Source organism: Gadus chalcogrammus, chromosome 8, assembly GCF_026213295.1.
Source record: "Gadus chalcogrammus isolate NIFS_2021 chromosome 8, NIFS_Gcha_1.0, whole genome shotgun sequence".
Taxonomy (NCBI): domain Eukaryota; kingdom Metazoa; phylum Chordata; class Actinopteri; order Gadiformes; family Gadidae; genus Gadus; species Gadus chalcogrammus.
Window position 1 is genome coordinate 12,154,040 of NC_079419.1, and position 16,888 is coordinate 12,170,927.

At 41.8% G+C, this 16,888-nt stretch overlaps 1 protein-coding gene across 4 annotated transcripts; it reads right to left on the minus strand.

Moving 5' to 3' along the window:
• Positions 1-247: 247 nt before the first annotated feature.
• On the minus strand, positions 248-15,422 carry LOC130387084 (solute carrier family 22 member 13-like). Of its 4 annotated transcripts, none has more exons than XM_056596040.1 (11): positions 15,079-15,422; positions 14,531-14,792; positions 14,352-14,455; positions 13,869-14,023; positions 13,164-13,332; positions 12,318-12,438; positions 10,505-10,599; positions 9,927-10,141; positions 9,552-9,660; positions 9,122-9,328; positions 6,328-8,673 (listed from the first exon to the last, which is right to left on the minus strand). In XM_056596040.1, exons 2-11 carry the CDS (start codon positions 14,651-14,653, stop codon positions 8,595-8,597), a joined length of 1,377 nt encoding a protein of 458 aa, XP_056452015.1. In that variant the 5' UTR covers positions 14,654-14,792; positions 15,079-15,422; the 3' UTR covers positions 6,328-8,594. The 4 variants fall into 4 exon arrangements, with proteins under 4 accessions (XP_056452014.1, XP_056452015.1, XP_056452016.1 ...); XM_056596041.1 differs by lacking the exon at positions 15,079-15,422 and adding an exon at positions 14,947-15,072; XM_056596039.1 differs by lacking the exons at positions 6,328-8,673; positions 15,079-15,422 and adding an exon at positions 248-6,321 and having other exon boundaries at positions 14,531-15,072.
• Positions 15,423-16,888: the final 1,466 nt, after the last annotated feature.

Genomic DNA, 16,888 nt, shown 5'->3' on the forward strand with positions numbered 1-16,888 from the left:
CCCACCGAGCGCAGCGGCAGCCTCGGCCACTCAACAACTAGCCGACCACATTCACACTGTGGAAAACTCCAACCCAGACTCGACCGTCCTGGTGCTTGGTGACTTCAATCACGTCTCCATGCAGAAAACTCTCCCCAGATACAAGCCTCAGATTCGTGTCCCCACCAGGCTGGACAAAACCTTAGACCAGTGCTACTCCTCCATACCGGAGGCGTATCAGGCTCTAGTCAGAGCCCCTATCGGTGAGTCCGACCACAACACCATATTTCTTGTTCCTAAATACAGACAGAGACTTAAGACATCTAAGCCAATAAGTGGGTTAAGAGGAGCTCCCCTGGGGCTATAGATATGTTGCAGGACTGTTTTGACATCACTGACTGGGATGTTTTTAAACCTGAGAATCAGGATGATATAGATACTTTCACTGACTGCGTAATGTCCTACATCTGTTTCTGCGAGTCTGTGTGCATCCCCACCAAGTCTGTTACTATCTACAGCAACACCAAGCCTTGGTTTAACAAGGAAGTTAAGCGCCTGTGTAAGGAGAAAAATGACGCTTTTAAATGTGGGGTCAAAGAGCAATACATACTACTTAAATACAAACTCCGGAAAGCAGTTAATACAGCTAAAGCCAACTACAGACTCAAACTTGAAAACAAACTCCAGATCACAACATTAAGGATGTCTGGCAAGGCCTACAGGCGATCACTGACTACAAGACAAAACATCACGTTCTTGACTGTGACTCCTCCCTGCCAGAGCGACTTAATGACTTTTTCTGCCGTTTTGAGAACAATGGTGCCCAGACTAGTTCTCTCCAACATTCTCTGTTGGATGGGCACTCTACCTTTTCCATCCTAGAGCATGATGTCCGTAGACTGCTACGGCATCAGAAAATCAATAAAGCAGTAGAGCCTGATGGTGTGACACCAGCTACTCTAAAGAGCTGTGCAGACCAGCTTGCCTCCATACTCACTTACATTTTCAACTGGTCTCTTAACACAGCAACGGTACCTGCATGTTTTAAATCCGCTATGATCATTCCAGTGCCCAAGAAAAGAAACATAACCTGTCTTAATGACTATAGGCCTGTGGCACTTACTTCTGTTGTTATGAAGGTACTTGAGCGCCTAGTTTGTAGGTACTTGACGTACATCACGCTAGACCCTCACCAATTTGCCTACAGGGCTAATAGGGGAGTGGACGATGCAGTTTCACTTTGCACACATTTCATTCTGCAACATCTGAACACTAAGTCCACCTATGCCCGTGTACTGTTCATTGATTTTAGCTCGGCTTAATAATACCATCATTCCTGTCAGACTGTACAATTTTCTCCAGGCTGCAGGAGTTGATGCTGTACTTTGTCAGTGGATCTTAAACTTCCTGTCCAGTAGGAAACGGTGTGTTAAAATAAAAAATAATGTGTCATCACCAAGGATTCTGAACACTGGCGCCCCACAAGGGTGTGTCTTGTCACCTCTATTATTTTCACTGTACACTAATAATTGTACATCAAACTCTGCATCTGTTCAAATGTTAAAGTTTGCAGATGACACCACTGTCATAGGCCTCATATCTGGTGGGGAGGAATCTACCTACCGGATTGAGGTTGAACAGCTGGTGCAGTGGTGTGAAGACAATAACCTTATACTAAATACAACCAAAACCAAAGAAATCATCATTGACTATAGGAAAAAGGCAGGCCAGCACCTTCCCATCTCCATTAATGGCCAAGTTGTGGAGTGGGTCTCCTCCTTCCGCTTCTTAGGCACCACTATCCACCAGTCCCTATCATGGAACCTCAACATTAGTCTTATTATTTCCAAATCCCATCAGAGGTTATACTTCCTCCGTCAGCTGAGGAAGTTTGGGGTCAGTCAGGCAGGCATGACCCATTTTTATCGTGCAGCCATCGAAAGCGTGCTCACCTTCTCCCTCCTGGTCTGGTATGGTAGTGCTACCAGCCAGGACAAACAACAGCTTGAGAGGGTAGTACGCTGGGCCTCTAAAATCATTGGCTGTAGTCTGCCTACCATAGGCTCGCACTATGACACCAGAATTTCCAGGAAAACTAGGAACATCATCTCTGACCCCTCTCATCCAGCACACCACTTATTCACACTCTTACCATCAGGGAGGAGGTACAGAAGCATCACAAGTAAAACAACACGCTTTAGGGATAGTACCTATCTACAAGCTATACGCCACTTGAACAAGCACTAAGCACTTTAAGGTCTTTAAGATCTCCATGGTCTACCTCACTTGCAGTTTTTGCACCACTGTACTGTACTTTACTGCTGTCATTCCCCGTGAACCATGCATTGTGTGTTTTTCATGTGTGTTAAGTGTTGTACTCCTTGTTATTTATGTGCCGTTTTGGCTTTCTGTCTTGTAATGTTGTGTTGTTATGTTGCTGTGTAATACATGTGAGCACACCAAAACAAATTCCTATCAACTGTATTTTATATACTGTTGAAATGGCTATAATAAACTTGAACTTGATCTATCTAACAGCTGGCACCGTCTCCTGCAAGGTATCTTAAAGAGTTACCCCGTACATATGGAATATGTAACGGAGTGGAGAGATGGTCTCTTCACTCAGAGAACCAAGGTCACCACGTAACCCGAACGTTCTTGGCATGGCCGACCAGTGAAAAGGGGTAACATATATTCTGACTACGTAAAATAACCATACACTACCATGCCACAATATTTAAAAATCTGTTATTCTGATCAATTGACGTTGAAACAATCATTTTATGGGTTTGATGGTTTGGGTTTGAAGACCATAAAAGGAAATAGGATGTGTCATGGGATAGTTGCAGAGTTATGTTACGTGTGTGTAAGTTATAAATAGGGTTCTAGGGGTAGGGGTTCTTATGGGTGGGATTTGATGGTTCCGTTTTTTGTTCCAGGGTTGTTGTGATGGATTGGGTTTCCAAATTGATTTTGGTTTTAGGGTTATGGTTTGGTTTTAGGATTAGTGTGGTCACGGAGGGTCCTGATCTCCAGAGATGCATATTCAGTCACTATCCTCTCTTACTGCCAGCGTGAACAAGAACAGGAAGTGCTCTATAAACAATTGCATGTCACTCTGCAAACCCTGAAATCTAAATGTTCTTTCTTTTTCCGTCCCTTGTTTGACATGACAAGGAAACGATTGAAATATCAACTTTGTTAGAGCAACTTTATCTTTTTGTTTTAGAACTTTACATTGAAGGTGCAGTGTGTATAACTGAGTGGCATCTCGTTGAACAGGGAAGAAATGGAATTTGATATATGTCATATTCCATTTGAAGTATGTCTTATTTAGTCTATATCCGTTGAATTTAGTAATCAAAGTTATTTTAATTACCCTAGAATGAGCTCGTTACTTCTACTGAGGGAGCGGGTCCTCTTTCATGGACACCCGCCAATTTTCACTGCATTATTTCTACTGTAACCAAGACAGGACAAACAGCATTAGAGAGGACACGTTTTTAATTGATCATCATATATAAAGAAATTCATTAGCAGCCTTCCAGACAGCGGCTAAGAAAGCCGGAGCCAAACATTTCTCAGATATGATTAACAAACACGCCCACAGACCGAAAATCCTTTTTAGCACCATCAACTCAATTATTAACCCCGAAGTCTCCCCAGAGGTCGAATCATCCACAGGGATTTGTGAAACTTTTTTAAGGTTTTTTATTGATAAATAGAAAACTTGTCTTTTACCCCCTCTGCTTCCAGCACTTTACCGTGTCCCCCAGCTGCTACAGCTATATTTTATCATTTTTCACCAGTGACCCTTGTTGATCTGAGAGATATTATCAAGCACATGAAACCCTCTACATCTCCCAATGATGCTATCCCCTCTCAGATCATCAAAGACGCCATTGAAACCATAGGTCCAAGCATTCTGATCATTATAAACACATGCCTCGTCTCTGGCACTGTTCCCTCTTGTTTCAAGCACGCGGTTGTCCAGCTGTTGCCTAAGAAACATAACCTGGATGTTAATTGCCCAAATAATTACCGTCCCATATCTAAACTACCATCCATTAAAAAAATTCTGGAAAAAGCAGTCCTCTCTCAAGTACTGCCATTTCTCAACTCTGCCATTGTCTTGGAGCCCTTTCAGTCCAGCTTTAAGGCACGCCACAGCACTGAAACGGCTTTGCTGAAAATGTCTAACGACCTACGCCTCACGCTAGACACGGGTGAGAACGCCATTTTTGTCTTATTAGACCTAAGTGCTGCCTTTGACACCGTAGACCACCCCACTCTTCTAGCCCGTCTCCATCAGTGGGTTGGTATTAGGGGCTCAGCTCTGCAGTGGTTCTCCTCCTACCTCTCCCATAGATCGTTTTCAGTGTCCATAGGTCTGCACTCCTCCTCTGCCCTTCTGTCTTGTGGGGTCCCTCAGGGGTCCATCCTGGGTCCAATCCTGTTCTGTTTATATATGCTCCCACTGGGGAATATAATAAGAAAATACAACCTGTCGTTCCACTTTTACGCCGACGACTCACAATTATATCTTCCTCTGAGATCCAGGGATTGCCAGACGCTCCTAGAGCGTCTCAAGGAGATAAATGACTGGATGGGGGATAATTTCCCCCCAATAAACAATAGCAAATGGGAAGTTATCATATTTAACCCCTCCAAATTCAATAAACCCATCTTCACTGACCTAGGTAGTCTCATTCTTAAAACCATCTGCTAGAAACCTCAGCGTCATTTTTGATTCGGAGCTATGCTTTAATAAGCAAATCTCCTCGTGAAGAACAGCTTCTACCAGCTCAGAACCATCTCTAAAATAAAGCACACCCTATCATACCACAATCTGGAAATAGTCATCCATGCTTTCATAACATCACAGCTGGATTACTGTAACTCCCTCTACCTTGGTCTCCCTCAGTCCCTCATAACTCCTCAAAATAGTTCAAAATGCAGCAGCAAGACTGTTGACTGGATCGAAAAAGTGGGAGCATATCACTCCAGTTCTTGCTTCCCTTCACTGGCTGCCAGTACAACAAAGGATCATTTTTAAGACTGTTCTTATGGTGTTCAAAGCCATTAATAGTCAGGCCCCATCTTATATATCAGACCTTTTACACCCCCACTCAGCCACTAGGTCCCTAAGATCCTCTAATAAGGGTCTTCTACACATCCCCCGCTCCAGACTGAAACAAAAAGGTGACCGGGCCTTCGCTATAGCTGCTCCGCTGTCGAACCAACTGCCACCCGACATACGTGATGTCCCCTCCATTTATGCCTTTAAATCAATGCTCAAAACCCATCTGTACAACCTTCCCTTCCCTCCCCATTAACTACCTGACCTCTGCACTACTGCCTTTGTTGTGTGTGGATGTCCGGTTTCATGTCTTTTATTTTTTCATTTTATTCCAATGTTGGTCACTGCAAACAGTTATAAATGTGCTTTTATAAATAAATTGTACTTACTTACTTACTGTTACCCATAGTTTTAAAGACTTAATAACTACAGGTAATTTACAGTTACATTTATAGCATTTTGCAGACACTTTAATTCAAAGCATCTTACACTTAGGAAGTATTTAGGAAATGAGGAAATCTATCAAGGAACTTGATAGCTCAATGCACACTTTGCCACTCGCTGCTGTTAAAGACCATGACTTCGTTTTGGAAGTACCCACTGGCACCTTACAGGCCAATTCAGGCTACGGTAGATTTTCCTAAGTCGTGTTGGGGATGGTGGAAATCCAGTTTAATTTAATTTGCTACCTCACCACTAGAGGCCAGTAAACCATACACACTGCACCTAGAATGTATAACTCAAAACTATCAGTGATACATCCATCTCAAATTCTAATTCCTTTATTCAAATTGAAAAGCTATAGCGTCTCCGTGATTGCAATCCACTTCGCCACGCTCCGTGTGTTGCGATATTCAAATGAGATTTCAATCCGCAAAACGCATTGCAAAACATTTGGCAAAACGTTTTCCAAAACGTAATCCAAAACGTTTTCCAAAAGGTCAATATGCAAAGTGGCAAACGTATCAGCCAATCAGCGTCTGGGCAGGAACTACGTCACTTCCTATTGCCTCCAAGGGTATCTCCATGGTGGGTCTCCCGACCCTATGTTTCGCACCCAGTGCCTGTAGCACTTGGGAAATCTTTGTGTTTACCATACTGGCGTCAAAACGTACCAGAGAGGATAAGTCGTCTATCCTATCTCCCAGAACACGCACTCTATCTGCTGCATCTGTGTCTTCAACACGATTGTTCTCCACATCATCGGCCAAACTTCGGAGCGTATCAATAATCTCCTCCATTGGTGACCATGGACCTGTCACCTGACACACAAACGTTTATTTTTTTAATACATCTTATTGACAATTAGCAATACAACAACAGCCAGGGGGTACATAAATGGCAGACACATAAAATACAGACACAAAAAATACAAAATGCAGCATTAAATAAAATAAAAATATTATAAAGACACACACTAGGTGTTTTAATAGCTTTCCCATTTCTAGAACATAGAATATTCCCCATGTATTGCCTGGTTTCATTCTCAAACACAACAAAAATCAATTGAATGTATGTAAAAAAAAATTCTTTAGTGAAATAATTGGCACATCGCTTTTGTTTATTGTAGTGTCATGCTTTTTATTTTGTTTGGTGTTATTTGCGATGTTTGATTTGTATTTTGATACGTCTGAAATAAATGAAATCAATCAATCAAAAAAAGCGGTTTCTGATTCGAGTATTTACATTTATGAATATGCCATTTAGCTCATAAAATAATAAGGTTTATAATAAAATATTGGTTTGCTTGACCAGAGGTGTAATTGAAGAAACCAAACAATACATGTTCAACACAACAAACAATACATGTTCAATGCAACAAACAATACATGTTCAATACAAAAACAATACACGTTCAATACAAGACACATACGAACGTGAACATGGAAATAACGAGCAAGTGACGTAGTTCCCGCCCAGACACTGATTGGCTGATACGTTTGCCACTTTGCATATTGACTTTTTGGAAAACGTTTTGGATTACGTTTTGCCAAAATCTTTTGCAAAGTGTTTTGCGGATCGAAATTTCATTTGAATATCGCAACAGCCGGAGCATGGCGAAGTGGATTGCAATCACGGGGACGCTATACCTTTTCAATTTGAATAAAGGAACTCAAGAATTTGACAAAATGTTATTCTATTTTTATTGCAATAACTTTTGCAAATTTAATTGAGGATTGCATTGGCCCTTTGCATATTAAAATACACTTTGAATAACGTATTTACAAATTACATTATGAAAATGAATTTTCAATTGCATAATGTAATTGCAAATTGCTTTGCCATTTGAATTTTGCTACATATATGCTTCCATACGTACATGGTACACATGATCTAAATAGAAAAACAGGGTGCGGAATTACAGGGTGCAGAATCCAATAAAGAAGGTATCATGACGACTGAAAAACGGTTGAGGGGAAGATGGTAAAACATGCATACATAATATCTGTGTTGTTTGCTTCAAAATGTTTCACCTGTGGGGGCCTTACTGCATATAATGCAGGTCATAGGCCATTTCAAGGCATATGAAATGATTGATAAAAAACAATTATTTGGGTAATGAGGAATAAATTAGAGGTGGTTTGGTTAGAATTTGTGTTTTGGGATGAGGTGTGAAAAGTAGGTTTTTCAGTTAAATCAAAAATTGCGGATTATGCAGTGAGGCAGAGGACAATGGTCTCGATGGAAAAGTTGTAGGCCACGCCAAGCTTTATAATCTGACACTAATGTTGTAAGTGTGGGCCAAATGGGACTTACGATTTAGCCTTTTAAAACTAGCAGGAGAGGCTACAGATTAGGCCCCTATTTCCAGATATGGATGTTTGGGGCTGATCTCGATTCATCTTGAAACTTTGCGGGTGTTGGCTCAAGTGCATACCCTTCTTGTGATGATTGTCATTGAGTCTGGTCGGAGGTTTCAATTAGTAAATCGTTTTTTTTGCCGTTCAAATCAGTACTTGTTTGTGGAAACACTTTCAAATATGCTAATGCACTATTGGCTTCAGTGGTAGCTAAATAGTTGTTATAGTTTTTAAAAGCCATGCTGGCATGCCGGTCGCAGTAAATCCTCGGAATGCAGGTAAACAGTGCGCTCAGGAGCTGCAAACGGGTACGTTCAGTTCACCATTCACCAAATATCAATTCCACTGATCTCAAGCAACTATCAAAGATTTGTACTCAGGACAGATATTAAATGAGCAGAATATTTGACTTTATGAAAAATCGTTTCAATAGCAAACTAAAACTAAAACACGGAGAGACAGGTGAACACAATCAACTGAATAATACCCGATTAACTACAACAGATGATGGAAAAGACACAAACAAGATTTACAACTTAAATTCTACAATTTAAACCATATTATTTCCCCTGTCATCTACTCTCTCACACACACACACACACACACACACACACACACACACACACACACACACACACACACACACACACACACACACACACACACACACACACACACACACACACACACGATAATTTGATCTTGAAGGTGGTGGTGGTCATGTGGCCGTGAGTCTAGAGTTTGCTTGAGGTAATAACAGCAGTGTGGTCATCAGTGATAGACCTTCTTCCCGTCTCCATTTTGGTTCCATTACTGCCATTGAAACCCAACACAGAATAGCACATGCAAGAAAGACAATCAGAATGGTACTGTGTTGTACAACTGTGGTCATGATAAGTGTGTGTGTGTGTGTGTGTGTGTGTGTGTGTGTGTGTGTGTGTGTGTGTGTGTGTGTGTGTGTGTGTGTGTGTGTGTGTGTGTGTGTGTGTGTGTGTGTGTGTGTGTGTGTTTGCCTGTGTATGTATGTCACAACTTGGACAGGAGTGACAACCCCTAGAGTAGACCAACAACAAGCTGGGCACTTAAAGCCAAACTTCAAATTCGGATCAATTATTGAATATAGATCAGTTGGCATCTCCTACCCTTGGCCTGTAATTGATTATGGATCAGTTTTTACCTCAGGCCCTCGGCTTGTTATTGATTATGGATCAGTTGTTACCTCCGGCCCTTGGCCTGTTATTGATTATGGATCAGTTTTTACCTCTGGATCTCAGCCTGTGCGGTGGAGTCTGCCAGCTCTATCCCGCGCGTCTCTGGAAGCAGGAAGATTAGGGCTCCACTCAGCAAGGTGAGGCTGCTGAACACTGAGATGGGTATGGAGTAGTGGTACACCACCAGCAGGTTGACTGAGGGAGCCAACAGCCCTGCCACTCTAGTCGCTAGGCCCCCTAGTCCAGCTGCAGTATGTCTGAAAACATCATCAGCATCACTGTCCTTGTCTTCATATTCTCCATTATCATCCTCATCCCCTTCATCCACATTATTAATCATAATCATTATCCTAATCACCCTTATTTTCTTCGTCATCAACACAAAGCATCATCATCATCACCATTATCGCCATCAGGATTGACAAACTAAATAAACTCAGAGGTCCACTCAAAGGACCTCAAGGTGTGTTGTTTTCTTACCTCGCGGACGTGGGAAACAGCTCCTGAATGTAAACGCTGGATATGCTCGAACCCACTGTCATAAGGATCCGCGCCGTGATGGCCAACACGGTCACAGCGATGGCATTTCCTGTGATGACGCAGAGAGGAAACGCATATGAAGCCAAATCTACCATCTTTAGCTTCAAAGAAACATGTGATTTACTACAAAAGAAGACACTCTTATCAACAGCGCCTTACAGTGAATACAAATACATGTCATTAAAGGTGCAGTACGAGAGATTGAGTGGCATCCAGTGGTGAGGTTACAGATTACAACCAACCAAAAGTGTTCTGTTACCCACACCCCTACACTGTCCCGTCCACCTATATAATGTGTCCGGGAATGTGTGCTACCTGCGGGAACAGCCAGGATGCTGAGGCACGCTAGACTCCCCACCAGGATGGTGAACATCAGGCATAACTTCCTGCCTGCGAGCTCCAACAGCCAGAAGCACAGCAGATGAGCCGGTAACTCTGTGAGTCCGAACAGCAGCTCGGTCAGGAAGATGTCCAGCCCAAACTTCCCCACGTTAAACCCGAGGCAGATAAAGGTGAGGCTCACTGCAAACCTAAAGGATTTGATAGGGAAGAGTTTAAGAAAAGTATAAAACACAGGTCACTGTATTCTTCTACTTATTTCCTGATTTCACGAGGACAGAACTTTTTCACATTTTGAATTTTTGTGACTGGTACAAAAAGGGATACAACAACACACAAACGGATAATAAAACGAACACTAGCATCGATGGATGATTTGTCAATAGCGTTGATTGCTTAAGGAGCTCCAGACCCCTGGAGTAAACATCTGTGGAAGGAGCCTTGTAACCTCGTGTTGTAACAGAAATGTTATGCTATAATGAGTGCCAGGTTGCTTTCAGTTTTTTATCAATATTTCCATTGAGTCCATGTAGAGAGGGTAGACTACAACTCACCATGCAAATACTATGATCAGGAAGCGTTTTCGAAGCACAGGTGATTTGATAAGGACCCATATGCCCCCTTTCTCCACAGTTTTATTCACTGTAATCTGTTATGGATTAGATGAGATTATATTATTAATTTTCAGTAGAATTCCCAGAGTGTCCTCTGGAATATTAACAATATACGAGTATCTGTTTCTTCTATATAAATAAATAAATATGATAATAATTAGAAATTGTTACAGCCATGGCCTAAATAACAGCACTGTTTAGAACAAGTAACCTCTCCCTTAGATAAATTAAGCTTTTGAACCCATCCAAGGAGCGACCATCTTCTCCGGGCTGGGCCTCAGTAATTCCTACCATCTTGTTAGAAATAGGAAGGGAGACGAATGGAAAACGGCTTTCCAAACACCACTTGTTCAAAAAAAGATTTACAAATGCCCCAGCTGTTTTTCAGGCTCTTGCAAATTATGTTCTCTAGACTTCCTCAACTGTTCAGTTTTTTCATAAATCTATGACCTTGTTTTTTTCCGGCAACATGGAGGAACAAATCATCCATTTGAAACAGGTTCTCCACAGACTCCTTGAGAATAAGCTGTACGTCGTCAAGGCAGAGAAATGTGAGTTCAATGTGGGTTCGGTTTCATTCCTAGGATAAATCTTTCAGAGCGGTCAGGTGAAGACAGGGAAGGTGCAGACCGTGGCAGAGTGGTCTACACCAACAACGGTTGAACAGCACTGGTCTTTCCTTGGCTTCTCAAACTTCTAAAGTTGGTTCATCAGGGAGTAGCAGAGTGGCAGGGCCCCTTACCAAGCCCACCTCTCCTGCAACTCCACCTGTTCATGATGCACACCTGTCAATTCATCTCCAGTCATCATCCCAATTGCATATAAAGCCTGGTTCTTCACCCGCCACTGTTGTTTCAACTGTTACAAACATATTCTAGGCTCCAGAGAAATCAATATTTCTAGCTTAGTTTTGTGTTCCATGTTTCCATGTGTTGTTAATCTCCAGGTTCTCCTTGCCCCAGGATCAACAACCCCCTACCTGCCTGAAATCAACCCTTTGTGCTCATCTGCCTGCCTGTAGCGCTGCCTGCCTTTCCATCAATCTTCTCCGACCACCTACTCAGTCCTGCGTGGTCTTCCTCCCTCGCCTGTCCACCTCCTGTTATTTCCCTGTTCTCATCTTCCGTACAATAAACCTCTGGTTTAATAGAACTTGGGTTCCTCCTGTTGGGGTTCTTGGGTTCCTCCTGTTCAATTGTAACTGAAACACTTAAATGCTTAAAAAGTTTGTTATAAATAAGATGGCTGACCTAATATGCATGCTAATGATACTTGATTGAATAAACAAGTAAATACAAACCATTAAATAAGTTAGTTTAGTAGACCTAAATAAATATATTATGATAAAAAACTATTATTTTTTTTTTTTTCTTTGGCTCAAAAAATAGAAGCAGTAGCCTGACTGCCATGTTCAAATGACATTTGTTCAAAGCAGTCGTTTAATTGCTCTATAGGCTCTTCTTTTGTATCGTCCTGTTTTGATCAGTATATGCCAATGTTGTTATCAATAAAAAATAATTTGCACAAGGCAAGCCAATGCACTTCACCATGTTGATAAGATAATTACAATGAGAAGAATTATGGGACAAAAAAATCAAGGGATATTTAGCATAGAAAAATAATTTGCGATTAAACGCGATTAATCGTGAGTTAACTATGACATTAATGCGATTAATCACGATTAAATATTTTAATCGCTTGACAGCTCTAATTCATATACATATATTCTTTCGAATAGACCTTTGCAAGATACCTTTTCGAATAGGGATTCTGGAACGGTGCGTCTGTTGATGGCCGCTGCTTTGAGGATCAACTCTTTGGCCTCCTCTGTCCTCCCCCTGTCCAGCAGCCAGCGGGCCGACTCCGGTATAAACCTTTACAAAAGTAAGGTGAAATTAGTTTGAATCAAAACATAAATTAGCAAACCCCTGGTGATATTTTATTTGCTATATTTAAGCCTATATCCACACAACAATTATGCTGTTATGACCTAATCTATTGTGAATTAAAGTGAATATTTAAAAGATATTCCTGTCAATAGGTCAGTCAGTATCTTTCACTGAATGAGGTTATACAATGGTGATTGAGCCTTTCTCCCGTTGATAAAAGTTTTATAATTTACAGGATAATGAATGTTATGAAACTGGGTGTTTTTTGCGACACTACTTTTATCTATTGAAAGAATTACCACCTAAAAGACAAAGATAACGAAACAGAAATCTTAGAGATTGCCACCTAAACTCACATAGATACAAAAGACAACTATGTCAAAGTTCTTAAACTTCCTTTAAACCCAAAGATTTTTTTGCCAAATAATGATGATGAATGTTGAAAAACATTTATTTTTTTACATTAATTCCTCAATATAAAAAAAAAAAAAGAAGGAAATTCACAATGTTTAATTGTTTAATTGAATTTAAAATATTTGGGGAAATAGTCCATAAATAAATAATATACGATTTATGTCCCAGGACCCTTTTTAGGGCCCTCTCCCTCTCAGGGGCCCCCTGAATCTGAATGATGAATGATGGGACACAGGGGTCACATCATTACGTGTGACCCCTGTGTCCCACTGCTGCATGTCGTGACCCATACATACCATATGTAGACAGCAGCCAGGCCCATCGGCACCGCCATGACCAACTGAGCCAGCCTCCAATCACGGGTTAGGTAGTTGATCCCCGACATACACGCCAGCCCGGCAGCCCCAGAGAACTGGCCCCCACACGCGCCCAGGGAGCGCTTGGTTATCCCTATCCACTCAGTCACTGCAGGGAAGGAGAGCCATGCTCGTTAGTCAATATTCAGTCAGCAGTATAGCCCACATGGCATAAACCCTCGACATGTGTCGACAACAGGCCTTTTGTGTTTCAGTTTTGAGGTCAAAGAATTAGTGGCTGGAAAACAGCTTTTTCTTTGCATTTTATGTGTCTGTTTAAACCCGCACTGTGTCCTTTTTTCGACTTCAGCTCAGTCCTCCATAGAAAAATATCTGAACTAGAAAGTAGGTGGATTTTTCTCAATAAATCTTTTTTTTTTGTCCCCCACCTTGGGCAAACATACATAGTGCAGGTTAAACTATACTATAGGCTACAGGTTCAGCGTACCATTATTCTGAATCTGAATGGAATTGTCTGAAGATTAACAGTTTTGTTGTATATTTACATCCAAGATTATGGTGAATGACTTGCACTTAATGGTTGACTGATGTTTCTGCCTTTACTTTATAATTGCACTGGGTTCTAAGATGAGTAAAGACTACTAAGAGAAGAGGAAGAGACGTGTTGTGTTTTGGTGTACTCACTCAGCACGATGGCGTTCATCCGGAAGCCCCCATACCCCATACCTGCCCCAAACTGGGAGGCCAGATATAAGTAGTAGTTGGGACTAAGGCCACCTGTGAGCGTGAATATAAAAAGGAACAGCACTGGAATCTGAGTGGTCCGTCTGCGGCCAAACCTGGCAGAAAAAAGGTTTAATTGTTATTATTTAGAATTTGTGTCTCACTTTTATTTATTTATATTATTATATAAATAGTAGTAGCCGAGAGTAAGTCATATATTTTTATGATGAATATTGATGTGTGAAATACATAGACATAAGGGATACAGTATTAATAATAATGCAATGCAATCGCTACATTTATAGAATCCCAATATTTACAGAACCGTGATAGATCAGTACCAAGAAATCAATAAAATTAATTATAAAAATCTTGAGGTGCCCGCCAATTTCCATCCCGACAGAAAATGAAAAAATAACCAGCCGAAATACAGATAAAACTCACGATTCTCCTAAAGGTCCGAACAGTAGCGAACCGATAAGAATGCCGGCCCCCAACACCGTTTGGGCCACTGCCAACTCGTTCGCCTTGTCACAAACTAGATCAAACTGTAGGAACCACATAGAGCTGTGAAACAAGAACTGTTCTCAAAACCACAAAACCCATAACCCACTAAGACTTACATCGGTGACTATGGTGGCCTGGTACAGGGTCTGGTCGTACACCCATCCGTCCCGGCAGGCGGTGGTGTGGTTCAGGCCATACTGGCGGATGGAGTCCAGGGTCCAGTTCACCGGAGCGTACATCAGACACCGGCTGAGGGAGCCGTCTGGCTCCCGGGGAACGGTCAGGTTCAGCTGCTCCTCTTCTGTCAGGTTGGGACCGGCCCCCAGGATCCAGTCCGTGTTACAGTGGCGCTCTGGGTCAGAGTCAGCGAAGAGGACACTGGCAAAGATAAACGATAGTAAAAGGAAGGGAAACCATATGGCTATGAGTAGAATCTTCTGAAATAATCCAAAGTCTCCAGCAGCCCTCAACATCATTCCGAAGTCCGCCATGGTGCCCTGAATGAAAACCTCTGCCCGGAGACGTTACTCACAAGATTGTTTTAAATAATCTAGTCCATCAATGTTTAACCTTTTTGTTCATTATCTTTGAAAGAGAACATGGGGAAGACATGGAAACAACATGCAGGATCCATGTGGAAAGACGTCGAAGGTAAATTATTTACCAATATACCAGGCCGCCTGGTATTGGCGGCCTGGTGGATTCTGGAGTTTGGAATACTGCAGAGCGTATCAGAGGTCGGCCTGACCCAAATCAATCGTTATCTTCATTTGGCTCCCCCACTTCGGCCTTGGAAGGCTGATATCTCTCCACTCCCCTGGTTGTTATGCAAACAGATGCCCTGCCACCCCTTCCCTATCCTCCACCTCCCGTGAACTTTGTCTCAGGTTCAGAACTCTTCGTGGTCGTCTCCACGGCGACGGTCGTGTCCTCGTCACCAGCATCAGACGGGAGAGACACTGTTGAGTCTGGGTGGAGATGGAGTCCTTGGAATCACACACACACACACACACACACACACACACACACACACACAGATAACACACACACCCCCTGGACTCACCGCCTACTGGACTCCCTCCCCCTCTCCGTCCCTCGTTGCAGTACAGTATGCCGTGAGTGATGCGATGCGCCCGTTGGCTGCGTCCTCCTCCCGGGGTCTGAGCTGTGACACCTCCCCTCCCCGATACCCTTCCCCCCTCCCACATGTGTTTGTGATGTTTTTGATATGTTGCTTATATGCTGAGGTGTTTTTTGCTAATCCCTACACTGTGCCCCCCTTAGAGGAGCATAGTTTAGGTATTCACTTTTTTTCCCTCGTTACCCTCTTGTTTAGCTTTTTATTTTTATTTTCTAAAGAAGGCAGCATGTTTGTTATCAAACGAGCCTCTGACAGTCTCTCCGTCCTGTCTCCCCACATTGTCTTTTATGTTTCTTGGACGGAATGTAACTGGTAATTTCATTGCTCTGTAACATGTGCAATGACAATAAAAGTTCTATCTATCTATCTATCTATCTATCTATCTATCTCTCTCTCTCTCTCTCTCTCTCTCTCTCTCTCTCTCTCTCTCTCTCTCTCTCTCTCTCTCTCTCTCTCTCTCTCTCTCTCTCTCTCTATCTATCTATCTATCTATCTATCTATCTATCTATCTATCTATCTATCTATAATCCTTTCCAAAAATTAGGTGAGATTAGTTTGTATCAAAACATAAATTAGTAACCCCCTGGCATTGACATTTTATTTGCTACATTTAACACTATATCCGCACAACAATTATGCCGTTATTACCTAGCCTATTAAGAATTAAAGTGAATATCTAAAAGATATTCCTTTGAATAGGTGAGTCAGTATCTAGCGATGAATGAGATGGCACAATGGTCATTGAGCCTGTGTCCCACTGATAAAATCCCTTGCATTTGCAGGATAATGAATGTGATAAAACACTGTGTTCAAATCTACGTTTACGTGTTCAAATCTGCCTCTTCTGACATCACAAGTGGCCGTGTCAAGCTCGATTTGTACTGGATAGATCATTCTACCTGCCTACTCAGAGGACTGTAGCAAACGTTGCTCATCTAGCCATCGTACATCTAGGTGGACAGGCCCACTTGTGATGTCAGAAGAGGCAGATTTTCAAAATGGCTTGTAACCGCTACAAGCCGTTCACAGCCTATCACACTCACACCTGGTGGTTATTGCTCTACTCTAGATTAATTGAATCGCAATCGTGATACCAGCCTTTCGATTGTCTAACCGCAAAAGGCTGCGATTTTTTTAATAAAACAATGTATTTTCTTATTTATTGTATTTATTTTATTTAGTTGTACTATTGAGAAAACGAAACAAGTTTGCGCAGCAGAAATGCCTTTATTTTGAAAAATATATATTTTTATCATTTATTTAATTTTCTAAAATATTGTTATTTTGAAAACAGTACTGTGCCATTTTTTTGTTTTTGTATTTTGTATGCTAG

Coding starts and splice junctions, on each gene's coding strand:
- LOC130387084 (XM_056596037.1), bottom strand. CDS start 14,905: ATGGCGGACTTCGGAATGATGTTGAGGGCTGCTGGAGACTTTGGATTA. Junction 13,333..13,868: donor GATGAACGCCATCGTGCTGA/GTGAGTACACCA, acceptor CCTTCCCTGCAG/TGACTGAGTGGATAGGGATA. Junction 12,439..13,163: donor CTGGCTGCTGTCTACATATG/GTATGTATGGGT, acceptor ACTTTTGTAAAG/GTTTATACCGGAGTCGGCCC.